This window comes from Pan paniscus, chromosome X (genome assembly GCF_029289425.2).
Source record: "Pan paniscus chromosome X, NHGRI_mPanPan1-v2.0_pri, whole genome shotgun sequence".
NCBI lineage: Eukaryota > Metazoa > Chordata > Mammalia > Primates > Hominidae > Pan > Pan paniscus.
The window spans coordinates 101,252,302-101,267,680 of record NC_073272.2 but is presented as its reverse complement, the minus strand read 5'-3'; the positions used below and the strand labels follow the sequence as shown (position 1 = coordinate 101,267,680).

Genomic DNA, 15,379 nt, shown 5'->3' with positions numbered 1-15,379 from the left:
GAGGACACAATCAAAGGACTGCCTGTTCAGGTATGATAGCAAAATACACAGACACCCAACACACCAGTCAAGGTTGAGTGGGGACATGACCTTACTTTCCCTTGAGGCAAAAGCACAACATGTGTAAAAGCTAGGAGGTGAGAGAGAGCAGTATGCATTCAGAGATCTTAGAAAAGTTCAGTATGGCCAAAGTAGTGAAGATAGAGAAGTAAGCAGGGACAAGGCAGTGGAAGGTCTTGTCTGCCACGTTAAGGTTGATTGGACCTTGTCCCCAGTACATTGGGAAGCCAGACATTGAGATGTTCTCAGTCAGACATGGAAGCACTCAGATTTTAGGAAGGTGTCTTTGGCTACAGTGTATTGGAGTTGTCCCCACCCCCACCCCACAGCAGAGGAGGCTGCTGCAGATATCCAGAAGAGAGATGGCCAGGGCAAGGTAGGCAGGAGTGGCATCTGGTAGGAGTGGACTGATGAGAGACATCTCAGAGGTACATGGGTGGTGTCTTAGTCCACTGGGGCTGCTATAACAAAATACCTTACACTGGGTAATTTATAAACAACAGAAATACATCACTCACAGTTCTAGAGGCTGGGAAGTCCAAGACCAAGGTGTCAGCAATGTGGTATCTGGTGAGGGTTCCCCTGCTTCATAGATGGTGCCTTGTTACTGTGTCCTCGCATGACAGAATGGGCTAAGGGAGCTTGCTCCAGCCTCTCTTCTAAGGGGACTCATCCCATTCATGAGGGTAGAGCCTTCCTCTGACTTAACTACTTCTCAAAGGCCTCATCTCTTAATACTATCACACTGGTTATTAGGTTCCAACATGTGAATTTTGGGGAGGCACCAACCTTCAGACAATAGCAGATGGGATGTGGGGGTGAGGCAGAGAAGAGAGACTAGCTTGGCCAGTGAGGTGCATTGATGGTGTCCGTCATAGAGAGTAAGAACCCTTTGAGGAGAAGCAGGAAGAAGAGGAGGAAGGGAAGGAGAAACAGGTATTTGAGGAGAAAGTGGAGGAGTTCAGGTTGAGAAAAGTTGAGGTGTGGGAGGCAGTGAGTTACCCAAAAGGAGCTCTTCAGTGACCAGTTGATCATATGGATCTGGAACTCAGGTGTGAGGCCTGCACTGGGAGATGAAGATGTGAGTGTCATCAGCTTTCAGAAACCAGAGGGAGGATCAGCTGGCTAGAGGACACCCAACCATGAAAAGGGAGAAGAGAAATGAGAAACAGGGAAAACCATGAGGCACAGACAGCTGATGCCTAAATTTTCTCACATGGTGTGGAAAAGGACTTTTGTAATCCCCCAGAGGCAATATCATTTATTTCCTTACCATGGTGGGGTCCTGCTAACAGTGTGTCTTTGTTTCTGGGGGTAGAGCAGCCTAGGGGTTGCCATTCTTTACTACCTTTCTATTCTTTAGGCTTTTGAGGGCTCTTGGCCTTAACAGGCAGCATAATCCAGTGGTGAAGAACACAGTTCAGACTACCTTCACTAATTTCTAGCCGTATGCACACTGGCAAAGTTGTTTAACCTCTCTGCATCTCCATTTCCTCATCTCTAAACTCATACCATTTCCAGTGACATTTTGTGAAGATTGAAATAGCTCATGGAAAGCTTCATCACATTAGTTATTATTATTATTATTATTCATGCTCCAAAAGAATCTGGAGGCTGCAACCCTAGAGTTTTATGCCAGGCATTAGGAGGAAAGAAGAGTGCCTAAGGAAGCATACTGTCTCCCTGATTTATAATAAATGTTGTATTTTCTAGAGGAGTGGGAAGCCACAGGGTTAGTGTGAGATTGATGAGGCATTTCTAGGTGTTGATTCAGGTGCTTGAGTTCCTTTTCCCAAGATACCATCTGATCTACTGCAACATATAATATGGGAAGTGCACATGTTACAGGAGATTGGTTTGGAGTCCCCAAATTCTTCTTGATTTGATTTTTATTGTATGGTCAGCCAGTGAACCAATTCTAGACTCACCCTTTAAAGTAAAACTAAAATAGGTGAAAAACATGTTTATGGAGTCTCAAATTCCTTGGGGGCCGTAGATCTAGATAACAGAAAGGCACTTCTCCACTTAGTAGTCAGGATTGTCATGGTTACTTAATGGTTCACATGATTCACAAGTACACCCTGCTCTCCTCTAAGGCAGTATTTGCATTTCAAAGAAACCGACATTTTTCAAAATTCCCATCTAAAAACATTTGTTTCAGTTGAGAAAGTGAAATTAAGGTCCAGAGAAGTTGCAACTTGCAATAACAAAGTTATGTTTTCTACAGAAATTTCAATAATAAAGGTTTTATTAGACCTGTAAGTGTGTAACTATAAAACAGACTTCAGTGAACAAATTCAGAAATATTTGCTCGAGTGATGTCTTTTATTTTCCTTATCACCCTGAGCTCTATAACTAACATAAAGCTTCTTACACATTCTTATCAATTTTTATCACATTTATCACCCACTGTTACGATAAACAAAACTGAAAGGCATCTTGTGGTGTGTCTCAAGGTTTTTTGCTTTAAACGCAACTGATAATGGCTTCTGGTTTTGATGACATTATTACCAACTACTCTTTGCACAATGCAAATTAGGTCTTCTTATTGATCAATTACATTGTATCCAGTTTGAATTATGAAAACATAGTTGTGAAAGAAATGCTTATATTGAATAAAGTCGGCAATTAGCTGAGAACTGGGAACCTTTGTTATGGAGACATTTTCTGTAGACTCTCACATCTTATCCTATAATGTTCTATAATATTTAGTTATATTACAGTGTTAGAAGTTATAACTTTTAATTACAAATGAAACTGGTTGGGGACAGGAGAGGGGAGTAAATTGAATAATAGTACTGTTTCTCAGTATTTAATTATTTTAACTGGATACATACTTTTAAAATGAGAAAAAACGTATTTAATGACCCACCAATGTCTATAGAGTCTTGGTTAATTTACTTATTCTCTTCCGGCCTTATCTGTGAAGTTGAGCGAGATAACTTGTGTTTTAAAAGACAGGAATTTTTCCCCTGTTAAAAAACAAACAACAACAGCAGCAACAACAACAAAAAACCCTCCTCTGTTCTGGGACAGGGTTAGTGAGGATGAAGCAACGGAGGGCTCCTAAATAAGGAGATAAGGAGATACCTGTGCCCTACTCCAACAGTGTCTCAAAGATGTTGCAAGCCCCAGACAGGACAGCCATGAAATGCACCAGGGAAACTGGATCCTAAGCCTAGCAACTCCAGCTTTGACAAAGATTGCTGTTCCTCTAGCACAGCACAGAAGCACCAGAGCCATTAAGCCCTAAATGAGTTTGCAATCTGGGACAATATGTGCCTCAGCAATAACGTTTGTGGAAGGGCTTGCTTTTCTGATATCTTGGCTCCCAAATTTTGACAACACTCAATGAGTGAGGGAACCACAAAAATAAATAAGGCTAATTTTTCTTCCATATTAGCAATATGGAAGCTCAAAGTTTATACTCCTCCAAGGCACCTTCTATCCCCAAGAGCCCAAGGCTACTATATGGATGTTAGATTAATGGGCAGTCCATTTGTCAGGGTGGCAAGCTCCCTTTGCCATGATACCCTTCCATCTTTGCTTGGCTCACCTTGGATTGAATTAAGTGAATGATGTCTGCCTTTCCTTTAGCAACTTCTTCACTAATTTAAAGAAATTCAGAGGCAAGTTGTATGGTGTTCATTTTAACACTTGCCAAAATCTGTTTTAAATTATCCAGAGCCAATCATCCTACGTCTAAATTTCCCTCAAACTTTGTACTGGCCTTTAATGTCATTACAAGCAGAACACGTTTTCACTAAGTGCTAAATTACATGTTATGTAGTCCTTTTCTGAAATGTATACATTGAAGGAGAAGATTTGATTCTAGGTTAAAGAGACAAAACTAGCCTCTGAGGGTGGTATTTCTGAGACAACCACTAGAAGATTAGAGAAGCACAAGCATTCTCTTCTTTTTCTTTTGTTAATGGAGAAGTTGGTCATTTCCTAGTAGACTGAACACATGAAGAGATTCTACAGCTAGTAACGCTGAAATTAAGGCCTCCTGGTGGGGGTGGGACACATAGGTAGGAAGTACATTTTCACTGCTAGAATGCAGATTGGCTAGTTATAGTGGACGCTATTGATGCCCTGTCCAGATTCCACTTATTGGGCCAGTGCATCCATCCCCTAGCTGCTGTGAGTGTTGGCTGCTGAAGATTTGTACTCTTGCCCTTGTCAGATCCACTATGTCTAGAAAACCTGAGGAATTAAAACCTCTCTCTTCTCACCCCACACCGCGCCCTGTTCCCCCCCGCCCCCGCCCCACCGCCCGCCACCCACTCATGCATCCTGTCTTGCAATCAGTGGGTATAAAAGCCCGGCTCCCTTGTCTCAAGGTGTGTTCTTTCCCTGGTGCCCTTCACGTTCCACAGTCCCCCTGGGCTCAGGCTGAGGCTAGATTTCAGCTGGATTATATCTATGCTTAGTTTCTTCCCCTGTCCTATGCTGCTCCCTTTACTTCCATATAGGTTTCATCTAAGGATACTCCCTCGATAAACCACTTTCACAAGAATCCCCATTCTTGGTTCTGCTTCTAGGGAACCCCACTTAAGTCACCAGGGTACTAATTTATATTTCATCTCTGTCTGTTTACATTTTCCACTTTCCCTTTCTCAGTCAAGCTAACTCTGCACTTCCTTGCCTCAGAGAAAGCTTACGTCAGGACTTCCCAGAGTTCATTTCCCAGAAATCCAAGTCCATTGTGAAGAACAGAGTTCGAGGAGTGAAATATTTCCCTCACACTAAAAAGAAAATGCCTCACCACCACTACTGAAGGGGAAAAGACAGGGGCCTTTGAATTCCTTCAGCAGATGGGACCTCTGGCCTGCTCCCCAGCAACCTAGAGAACAGAGTAGAAATTCAATGCTGATGGCCATGTGATATACCTTGGAGGCTGAGTCCTATCCAGGATGCCCAGTCTCACCAAATTCCTGTCCCCTCTATGCCAAGCATGTCGCACAAGCTGCTTAACTGGCCCATTGAAAGGCTCATGGAAACTCATGGAAACATGGATGATCCGTTTCACAGCTATAACAAGTATAGAAAGACACTCCCCAATACCTTGGTAATGGGTAACCCCAGGGACCTGGCACCACCTCCAAATCCATGTGATAGGATGTTTTGCCATCCTGGAATCTACAGAGGACTGGGTTTTTTTTACAAAAATAAAGATGTTTAATAATTCTTTCACACATGAGTTAAGTTTCATACCTGCTTCATGAAAGGCAGCAAAAGGGTAAGGTTATGATTATTATGCTTTGTTATTATGAAACATTAATTAATAGGATGTTTATGAAGCATTTTCATTAACTAATAAAAGTAATACCCTGCAATGCACCTGAAAAAATAATAATTTCAGGGCAACATATAGTATGACTGCAATAATGTTAAATACACACAACCACATTCTTAGAGAGGAAAGACAAGGAGTGGTAATTATTGGTGGCTTATTTTTATTTTATTTCTTATAGTTTTCTGTATTTTCTAAACTTTTGTAGACGTGATTATTGTTTTTCAAATCAGCTGGTCTCTTCTTTTTCTGCTGTCTACCACAGGCCAGTCAGTATATGTAGTACGAGGCACCAGCCCGAATCACCAGTCCCACTGCCATCAAGTCTGAGTTCTAAACTCGGACCATTCTACAGCACTGTGAATGTCTCAGGGGTGCTCCCTTAGGCTAGTGAGAACACATTGAGGGCAGGAGTTTGAAGCTTCAATCAAGTTGGATGTAGGGACTGAGTGTTTAGGGGGAGGGGAAGGAGGAAGGAAATGAAGCTTTTAGCTTCTCCTCCTTTTGCGTGGAAAACCCACCACTGATGGACAGAACAGCAGACACAGACAGACGGAAGCGAAAACCAGACAGGAACAAAGAAAAGACAATTCGGACTTAGTGCTCAGTGGATGCACCAACATCTGAATGTAGGTCCAGACCCAGACCTTTCCCTGTTCAGAATCCAGGTTGTCAAGCCTGTCTCTTATTTCACAGTCCTCCGTCACTGTGCTACATGATAACCACTTTCTCCCCTCCACCTCCTCTAGTCACCAATGTCAACCATTTCTGCTGCTGACACTGCCCTGCCTTTGACAAGTCACAAAATGAGAACAAGCCTGGGTTCGGGTTGTCCCCTTGGGGAAACAGAGAAGTGCCTCCTAACTTGAAAATTGTGCTGCTCCCTTCCACCTGGACTTCAGGAGTCTCCAATCAACACCCACCTTCACAGCAACCTACAAGGATCTGGATGGGTTTCCTCCCTGTCCTCCTCCACCTTCTTTGGCCACAGTCACACCACCTTTAAGGAAACAGGGAGCTGGTAGCTGAGCAGGAACCGCTATTTGGACCAACACACCAGCATGTCAGCTCCTGGTCACGTGAAGCCACGTCACTGGTGAGTCTGGGTCCCAAATTTCCCCTCTCATTATTTGCAAGGCCCCTCACTCCCCCGCCTTCCCTCCCACCACCTCCACCATGCAGGGCACTGTCACTTGTTTTCTTTTTAGTCTTCGTGCACACAACAAAAGTGTCATCTTTCTCTGATTACCAGAAGAAACAGCATCTTCTCCTGAGCTACTGGTCATTTCTGCTTCTCTGGGAAACGGGCCCATCCTCTTCTCTGCTCCCTTCACCACTTCTATTTGGGCTCACTAATGTTCATCTCTGCAGTCCTGAAAATACCTGGAAATGAAGATGAGGGAGGGAGTGTCAGGAAAGGAAACAGTAGGAATGGATTCTGTTACTTTCTTGTTAACACCATTCTGTTCTTTGTTATACAAACATGCATTTTTATTATTGAAAAATGTTAAAGAACTATTTCCATTCAAGAAAAATGATTCACTTTTATTAAATGGCATATATCATAAACAATAATTCTCACTGCATAATGAGTTCTGCACATGTCACTCAAAGCAATCTTAAGTTTTCTACATCTTGTCCCATGACAACATCCTGATTAGGTAATCACTCATTTGAGAGTTTACAAATCTGATGATATGCCAGAACCAACTAGGCTTTTTTCTGGAGTGTAAAGGTGGTTGAGTGTTGGAAAGCCATTCATTCATTTATTCATTTATTCAACATGTGTACTGAGCAGGTACTACATGCCATGCATTGTTCTTGATGCTGTGGTTACAGCGGTGAATAGAGATGACCTAAATTTCTAACCTCATAGTTCTTACTTTCTAGTGAAAGAGACAACCAACCAACAAGATAAAACATATAGTGTATTGTTATTAATAAGTACTAAAGAAAAAATAAATGGCAGGAAAGAAGATATGAAAAGTCAAGATGGGATGAACTTTTAGAAAGGGTGACCAAGGAAGGACTCACTAAAAAGGTGACCTTTGAGTAAAGATCTGAAGTCTGTGAGGGATCTAACTAAGTGTGGTGATGTGGGATGGAAATACATCCCAGGTAAGGAGACGAGCAACTGAAAAGGCTCTGTAAAGGGAACATGTCCAGTATATTCCAGGAACATCAAGAAAGCCAAGATGACTGAGTAGGATGAGTTAGATAGAGAGAGAGAAGTAGATTAGGCAGAAAAGTAGTAAGATTGAACAGGGTAGGGCCTTGTCAGTTATAATAAGGACATTTATATTTCCTCTAAACAACACAGGAAGTGGGTGGGGAGTTTGAACAAGGGACATGTGTCTGGATATGTTGAGAATAAACTATAGGAAGAGAAGAGTGACAGGGAGACTGGCCTGTCTACATCATTCCTGACAACAGCAAACCAAAGAAGAAAAGAAACCTCATAATGAAAGCATTTGATAAAATAAGTAACCATTCCTAATTTTAAAAAAAGTAAAATAGGAATAGGAGGGAACTTCATTTATGTAGTAAAGAATTATACGTAATTTAATGAGTCGTTCTTAGATGAATTAAATTAGATATAAAAGAAAATATCCTTAACCTGATGAAGAAGATATCAGGAGCTCTTCTGATCTGGCAGATTCATCCCTTTCTCTGGACTATCAAGATTACAGAACTTAATGACTTGCCTCCATTCACTGATAGTATTTCTTTGTACTACGTGTGTGTGTGCACGTGCGACAGAGAGAAAGAGAGGGACTGGTAAACATAAGTGAAATTAGCCTTGAAAAAAAAATACATCAATCACAAACAACAAAAGTTATACTAAATAATGAAACAAAAGAGGCATTCCCACTGTCTTCAAGAACAAGATCAGGAGGCTCGTAAGGAAGTTCTAGTCAATGCCAGTCATTAAGCTCTGTGATCTTGGTAGACCACAGGGAGGGACGAATCTGCCAGATCAGAAGAACTTCTGATATATTCTTCATCAGGTTAAGGATATTTTCATTTATGTCTAATTTAACCAAGAATGACTCATGCAGAAGAAGAAAGAAAAGGGGGCATAAATGTTGGAAAGGAAGAAATGAAAAATCATCATTTACAAATGATTATATGTAATACCAAGATAAACCAAAGGTATCACTTTAAATTAGAATTAATAAGACAGATCACAAAAATTTGGAACTTGATTAATAAGCACAAACGCACTACTAATGTGTCTAAAAAGAAAGTTGGAAACTGTTGACAGTGGCTGGGAGTGGAAAAGATAACAAAAGTTTCTTTCCCTGTATACTTTATATATTTCCTTATTGTTTTGAATATTTTTAACCACTAATATATAATACTTGTATTACCAGAACAAAATACAAGATTCCTAATCTGGACTATTATATATATATAACACAGACCCTCTTGGCCATTGTATTAGCTCTTAATTTTTTGCAGGGCGGGGGTTACAGACCCCTTGAGAAACTGATGAGGTCAGTGATCTCTGTTCCTGAAAAAAATGCATTTAACCACACATATAATCCCAAACAAAGCTTTGCAGGTGAATGCAATTTCAGGTGGTCTACAGAGTTGACCGGGCGAGAACACCTACTCTGGGTTTATCAGTGGGGATTGTTCCCTGGGCATACATTTGGTTGAGAGGGCACCAAGGTGGATGTGTACTGGCAGGCAGTAACCTTGCAGGAAGGCTAGACTCTTCCTAGGTCCCCTGGAGCTAAGGAGGCCAGAAGTGAGAGGCCCAGGAGGATGCATCTCTTAGGCCAGGTGGTAGTAGCAGACAGTGTTTGAAGCAAGGTTCACTGGTAACCACGAATAAGGACAGACAGCAGTCAGGCCTGGGAACTTCCCCCAACAATCACTTTTTGTGTGATCACAAAAACCTTTTTGTGAAATCACAGGTTTCACAAATCGTCAGCTGCAGGGTCAGGTAAGAACAGCAATCCTTTCTATGCATCAATGGGTTTCCTCTGGGAACTTGGGGGAGGGACGGAAAGAGCCAAAGACATTTAACCAGGTCTGCATCTTGGTCACTTGTCTGGATATATTTTGGGTGTGAGCAACTGAGCCAGGTACCTGAATGCAGGAGATGAGCGGCTCTGGCATATGGGAGGGAGTAGAGAGACAGCATCTCCCTCCTCCTCCTGACAGGGCAGGGAGGATTTGACCACTCTGCACCCACCACACTCAGTTTCCTTGGCCTCACAGCTCTTCCTTTTGCCCAGAGTTGAATCATTAACTGGAACCTAATCCGAAGACAGGTGTTTAAAACTGTCATGGTTACAGCCATCAAATTATAGGAGGTTCACACACAGCAGTCAGCAATGGTTTGGGAATATTAAATAAATGTGTTTCTCTAACAGGACAAGACAGGATCATTTATTTATGCAACTTAAAAGCTGTCCCAGAAGGAGAAAAAAGTAGCGTATTATTTGTCCAAAATAAACAAGATTGAAGAACTGAACATCTCTCTGTGGATCAATTTACAGATCACATGGAAATATGCTTATCTTATTGAGAAATATTCCATTTTAGATGTTCAAATACCTTAGCATATTTTAAAAACTATTTCCTATGTGACCAAAAGAATTCATGTTCTATTCGGTAAAAATTAACCAAAATTAATGGTGCTTTCCAATGGACGCAGGAAACCTTTTTTCTTTACAAAACATGCCCACCCTTTTTTTGTTGCTACTTCCCACATTGAATTCTTGTTTTACTGAATTTTCTTACTATAAAAATAAAGCATGATGATAGTTTTGAAAACAAAACAGAAGTATTTGAGAAGTACAGACCCCACTCCCACTCCTTGTCTCCTTTCTGACACTCTGCCCCTTAGCTATACTGGAACAGGGAGTCAACTGCAAGGAAAATCCTGGGGACTAGGGGCTGAGGAACTAGAGGTGGAGAGATGGAAGAGGGTCCAGTAGCCCAGGAAAGGATGAAACAATTCCCCAACAAAAAAGTAAAAATTTTCAGTAGCCCTCCGAGAAGATGCAGCCCCTCCCAGGTAACCAGAGAAAGGCAAATTGTGAAAGCAGGGAGAAGGGGCTACTTTAGGCCTCCAGGACTACAAAGACAAAAAAATGAGTGACAGGACCTGATGTGGTGGGGTGAGATGGGAATGGAAGTAAAGGAGGGGGCTCGTACTCTTGGTAGGAGTGGAAATTGGGGACCCAAGCTTACTGGCGATGCAGCCCTCACGTGACCAGGAGCTGACGTGGGCAAAGGTACTTAAAGCCCTGACCGTCGTTCTCCGTCCTCCTCTGGGTACCAACTCTATTGCGCAGCTCGCTGCCGTGCGTTTAACCCAGGCGAGGAGGAGGAGGAGAAAATTCCCCCAGATTCGGGCAGGTGGGTGTGAGGGTGGGCACAGTCTGGGACCCCTGAATAGGGGTAATCTAGGGATGCGGGAGTCGGAGGCCGCGGGTGCCTCGGTCTCCCCCACTCCTGGCCGGCTTTCCAGACCTGAGGTGCTCAAACGCGGCTCATTTTGGTGGGCGGCGGGGAAAGGGGGAGGGGGAAACGAAAAGACTTTTGATAGACTTTACGAAGAATCCGCTTACTTCCTTTCCAGCCAGTGTTTTTTGGTTTTGTTTATAATATTCAGGCCCGCACCCCACATCCCGTCCTGTTTTGAGAGGAGGAGGGAAGAGAAATAAACGTGGCAGCGCATAGAAGGCCAGCAGGGAGGTTGGGAAAGGGTAACCAGGAGGCGGGGGTGGGGCATGCAATTTGGTAACAATCTGGGCGGCACACTCCCACCCTGACTTTCCCCACCACCGCCCCCGCACCCTCCCATCCCCCAGCCGACCCTCTGTGATTTGGGAGTGCTGGGAAATGGGTGTACCAGCTGCTGTTGGAGAGGTGGCGGGTTTGGCGCTGTCTGGGCTTCACGGGAGGTGGGGGGGAGGGGGCGGACCCTGAGAGAATCTGGTATTAAACCGCCTTGTTAACTCGCAGACTGCTTTCCAGACACCTCCGGCCCACACAGCCGTTCACCCCCCGTCTTTTCAGTCCTGGAAAAGGAATTCGGGTATGCAGGCGGGAGAAATGGCGGTTGTTGGGGGGATTTGTGGGAAGTGGGAGGTAGAGCCCATAGCAGAGAAATCGTGGAAAATCTCGACCCTGAACCCGAAAAGGCAGACGTTGAGGCCCCTCTTCTGCAGGCTAACGCTAGGCCTAGGGGCTGGGGAGCGAAAGATGGGTGATCCTGGGAGGGGAACACTGAATTGTTTGGCAGGAGTCCCCCATACCGCGTCCCATCCAGCTTTTGCTGCACCCTCGCCCCGCTCCCCTCCCGCTTCGTTGCAGGAGAAGGGGTGTGGCGGTGTGTCCCGGAGAAATGGCGGACGGGGGCGGGGCAAAGCGGAAGGAGGGATTGAGTGCCTGGGGAGCCTGCGCAGGAGGAGGATTGAGGTGCGAGGGGTGGGGTGAGAAGAGTTGAAGGAATTGAGAGGTAGAATCATTTGACATTCTGATGTGCAAACACGAAAAGGCAGTTACTGAGACCCTTGTCCTGGATGCTGATCCATCCACCAGGCTTTCATTGTCTAACGTCGACAGTCTATATTTCTGCTCTTCAGTCTGTCCTTAGGATGAAGCTCTAACTGAACTGAAGTAAGGAGAAACAGCCTTGAATCTTTGGAGGGTCAGTGCTGGGGTTGGAATTGTCTGGGGCCCCCTGGTGTGGGTGTGGCAGAGACAAGAGTAGAGTATGGGACCAGAGGCTCCTCCTGCATCTTCTCTCTTTTAATTTCAAAGACACCCTTGCCCCAGGCCCTTTCTTTTTGGTGCAGAGAAAGGGGCGTGGCATCTGCCTTAGTTAATATTTGGGGGAGGAGAGGCTGAAGAGGAAAAGAGGATCCCTGAGGCGGGAAAACCTTTGACCCACAGGGGTCCAAATCAGGAAAAGAACCAGAATTCGTCCACCAATGGCTCAAAAACGCCCTTTCTGATCTGTCCTCAGGTCTGTCTTCCTTTTGGGCTCTGTGCAACTGCAGCTACAGTGGAAAAAAGCAAACTGCTCTTGATCCCAGAAGGTTGGTATGTGCATGAGCACCATGTAGGGACCTGGGGGGTAGGGGGTGGGGCATCATAGCAGAATCTGAGATGATCTCTACTGTTTTTCCAGCTCTCTACCAGCTTTACCCATGTCTGTACTGCCTCTCGTCCTTCCATTTAGATGCTGGAAGTTGTAGGCATTGGCAGAGCAGGCTAAGGTTGAAGATGTAGAAAACGTTAAACTAGGTCTGTGAATCAGCAAACACAGGCCTTGACACCTGTGTCTGGGTGCTAGCCCGCCAACGAAGCATTGTGTCCCTAAACTCTTCTCTAAGTAGAACTGGTTAGACACGAAGTGAGCCAGAGCCCTAAGCCTCATTTTTATCCTTTACCCCTAGGCCCTGCCTAAGCCTCAGCAGAACTTGTAAGCCTAAACTGAAGAGCCTCACCCGGACGAGCAGGCATCCCTTAACCTTAAGCAATCCAGTTCCACGCCCTGGATCAGTGAATAACCCCAGCTGCACCATGAGCCGCGTTCGGGATGCTGGCTGTGTAGCGGCGGGGATAGTGATAGGGGCTGGTGCCTGGTACTGTGTCTACAAATACACCAGAGGGAGAGACCAGACCAAGAAGAGAATGGCCAAGCCCAAAAACCGGGCTGTGGCTGGGACTGGAGCCAGGGCTAGAGCTGGGCTAAGAGCTGGATTCACAATCGACCTTGGGTCAGGATTCAGTCCCCCAACCCCAGTCCGTGCTGAAGCAGAGGACAGGGCCCAGGATGAAGCCTCTGCTCTGGACACAGTTGGAGCTGAGGCAGTGGCCCCAGCTGCATCCAGCCCTGAGGCTCAGAGTGGGGCAGGCAGTCAGGCCCAAGAGGCAGATGGAGCCGGGGTTGGGCCTAAGGCCGAATCAGTAGTTGGGGCTGCAATGTCTTCTGCAATAGCACCACCTCCCGGGGTGACAGAGGCCCTTGGGGCTGCAGAAGCCCCTGCAATGGCAGGGGCTCCCAAAGTGGCAGAAGCTCCCAGAGAAGCGGAGACTTCCAGGGCAGCGGTGCCTCCTGGGACAGTGGTGCCTACCGAAGCGGCAGCACCCGCTGAGGTGACCGAGGGTCCTAGGGTAGCAGCACCTACCAAGGTAGCTGAAGCTCCCGGGGTGGCATCGCCTACCGAGGCAGCTGAGGCTCCTGTGCCCGCAACGCCTACTGGGGCTGCAGCACCTACTGGGGCTGCAGAGTCTCCTGGAACTTCTGGTTCCCCTAGAACAGCGGTGGTTCCTGGAACATCAGCTGCCAAGAAAGCAACCCCTGGGGCTCACACTGGGGCTATACCGAAAGCCACATCAGCGACTGGAGCGGTACCCAAAGGTGGAGGCAAGGGTGTAACCAGGTCCCGGAATGGGGGCAAGGGCAAGGGCAAGAAAAGCAAGGTTGAAGTAGACGAACTGGGGATGGGCTTCCGTCCTGGAGATGGGGCTGCAGCAGCTGCTGCAGCCTCTGCTAATGGCGGACAGGCTTTCCTGGCAGAGGTCCCTGATTCTGAGGAAGGGGAGTCCGGGTGGACTGACACAGAGTCAGATTCAGACTCTGAGCCCGAGACCCAGCGCAGAGGGAGGGGAAGAAGACCCGTTGCCATGCAGAAGCGCCCCTTTCCTTATGAAATTGATGAGATTCTGGGTGTCCGCGATCTCAGGAAGGTCCTTGCCTTGCTTCAGAAATCTGATGATCCTTTCATCCAACAGGTAGCTTTGCTCACTCTGAGCAACAATGCCAATTATTCATGCAATCAAGAGACAATCCGCAAATTGGGAGGCCTCCCAATTATTGCAAACATGATCAACAAAACTGATCCACACATTAAGGAAAAAGCCTTAATGGCCATGAATAACCTGAGTGAGAATTATGAAAATCAGGGCCGGCTTCAGGTGTACATGAATAAAGTGATGGATGATATCATGGCCTCTAACCTGAACTCAGCAGTTCAAGTAGTTGGACTAAAATTTCTAACAAACATGACTATTACTAATGACTACCAACACCTGCTTGTCAATTCCATTGCAAACTTTTTCCGTTTGCTATCTCAGGGAGGTGGAAAAATCAAGGTTGAGATTTTGAAAATCCTTTCGAATTTTGCTGAAAATCCAGATATGTTGAAGAAACTTCTCAGTACCCAAGTGCCAGCATCATTTAGTTCCCTCTATAATTCTTACGTGGAATCAGAAATCCTTATTAATGCCCTTACTCTATTTGAGATTATCTATGACAATCTCAGAGCAGAAGTGTTTAACTATAGAGAATTCAATAAAGGTTCCCTTTTTTACTTATGCACTACATCTGGAGTGTGTGTTAAGAAAATTAGAGCCTTAGCAAATCACCATGACCTCTTAGTGAAAGTGAAAGTTATAAAACTAGTGAACAAATTCTGATTGGTTATGTATCGTCAAAAGACTTGAAGAAATTTCATGATTTTGCAGTGTGGAAGCGTTGAAAATTGAAAGTTACTGCTTTTCCACTTGCTCATATAGTAAAGGGATCCTTTCAGCTGCCAGTGTTGAATAATGTATCATCCAGAGTGATGTTATCTGTGACAGTCACCAGCTTTAAGCTGAACCATTTTATGAATACCAAATAAATAGACCTCTTGTACTGAAAACATATTTGTGACTTTAATCGTGCTGCTTGGATAGAAATATTTTTACTGGTTCTTCTGAATTGACAGTAAACCTGTCCATTATGAATGGCCTACTGTTCTATTATTTGTTTTGACTTGAATTTATCCACCAAAGACTTCATTTGTGTATCATCAATAAAGTTGTATGTTTCAACTGACAAAAAGTCGTTCTAATGCTTGAATTTAAAATCCAGATGGAGAGATAAGGTACATAAATACAAAAGTATATATACAAAGATCTATGAAAAATAATAATAATAAATAAATACAAAAGGATTACTAACAGTACCTGGGCATATGCTCTTTGTCAAATATACACTATCTGTTT

General features: G+C 44.7%; 1 protein-coding gene across 20 annotated transcripts; it reads left to right on the top strand.

The window, feature by feature from the left end:
- Positions 1-10,603: 10,603 nt before the first annotated feature.
- On the top strand, positions 10,604-15,215 carry ARMCX2 (armadillo repeat containing X-linked 2). 20 transcript variants are annotated; one of them, XM_063601544.1, is made up of 6 exons: positions 10,604-10,732; positions 10,989-11,059; positions 11,342-11,414; positions 11,965-12,029; positions 12,348-12,420; positions 12,781-15,215. In XM_063601544.1, the coding sequence occupies exon 6, from the start codon at positions 12,908-12,910 to the stop codon at positions 14,804-14,806; it is 1,899 nt and encodes a 632-aa protein (XP_063457614.1). In that variant the 5' UTR covers positions 10,604-10,732; positions 10,989-11,059; positions 11,342-11,414; positions 11,965-12,029; positions 12,348-12,420; positions 12,781-12,907; the 3' UTR covers positions 14,807-15,215. The 20 variants fall into 20 exon arrangements, with proteins under 20 accessions (XP_063457614.1, XP_063457616.1, XP_014198992.1 ...); XM_063601546.1 differs by having other exon boundaries at positions 11,921-11,998; XM_014343506.4 differs by having other exon boundaries at positions 10,989-11,071; positions 11,354-11,414.
- Positions 15,216-15,379: the final 164 nt, after the last annotated feature.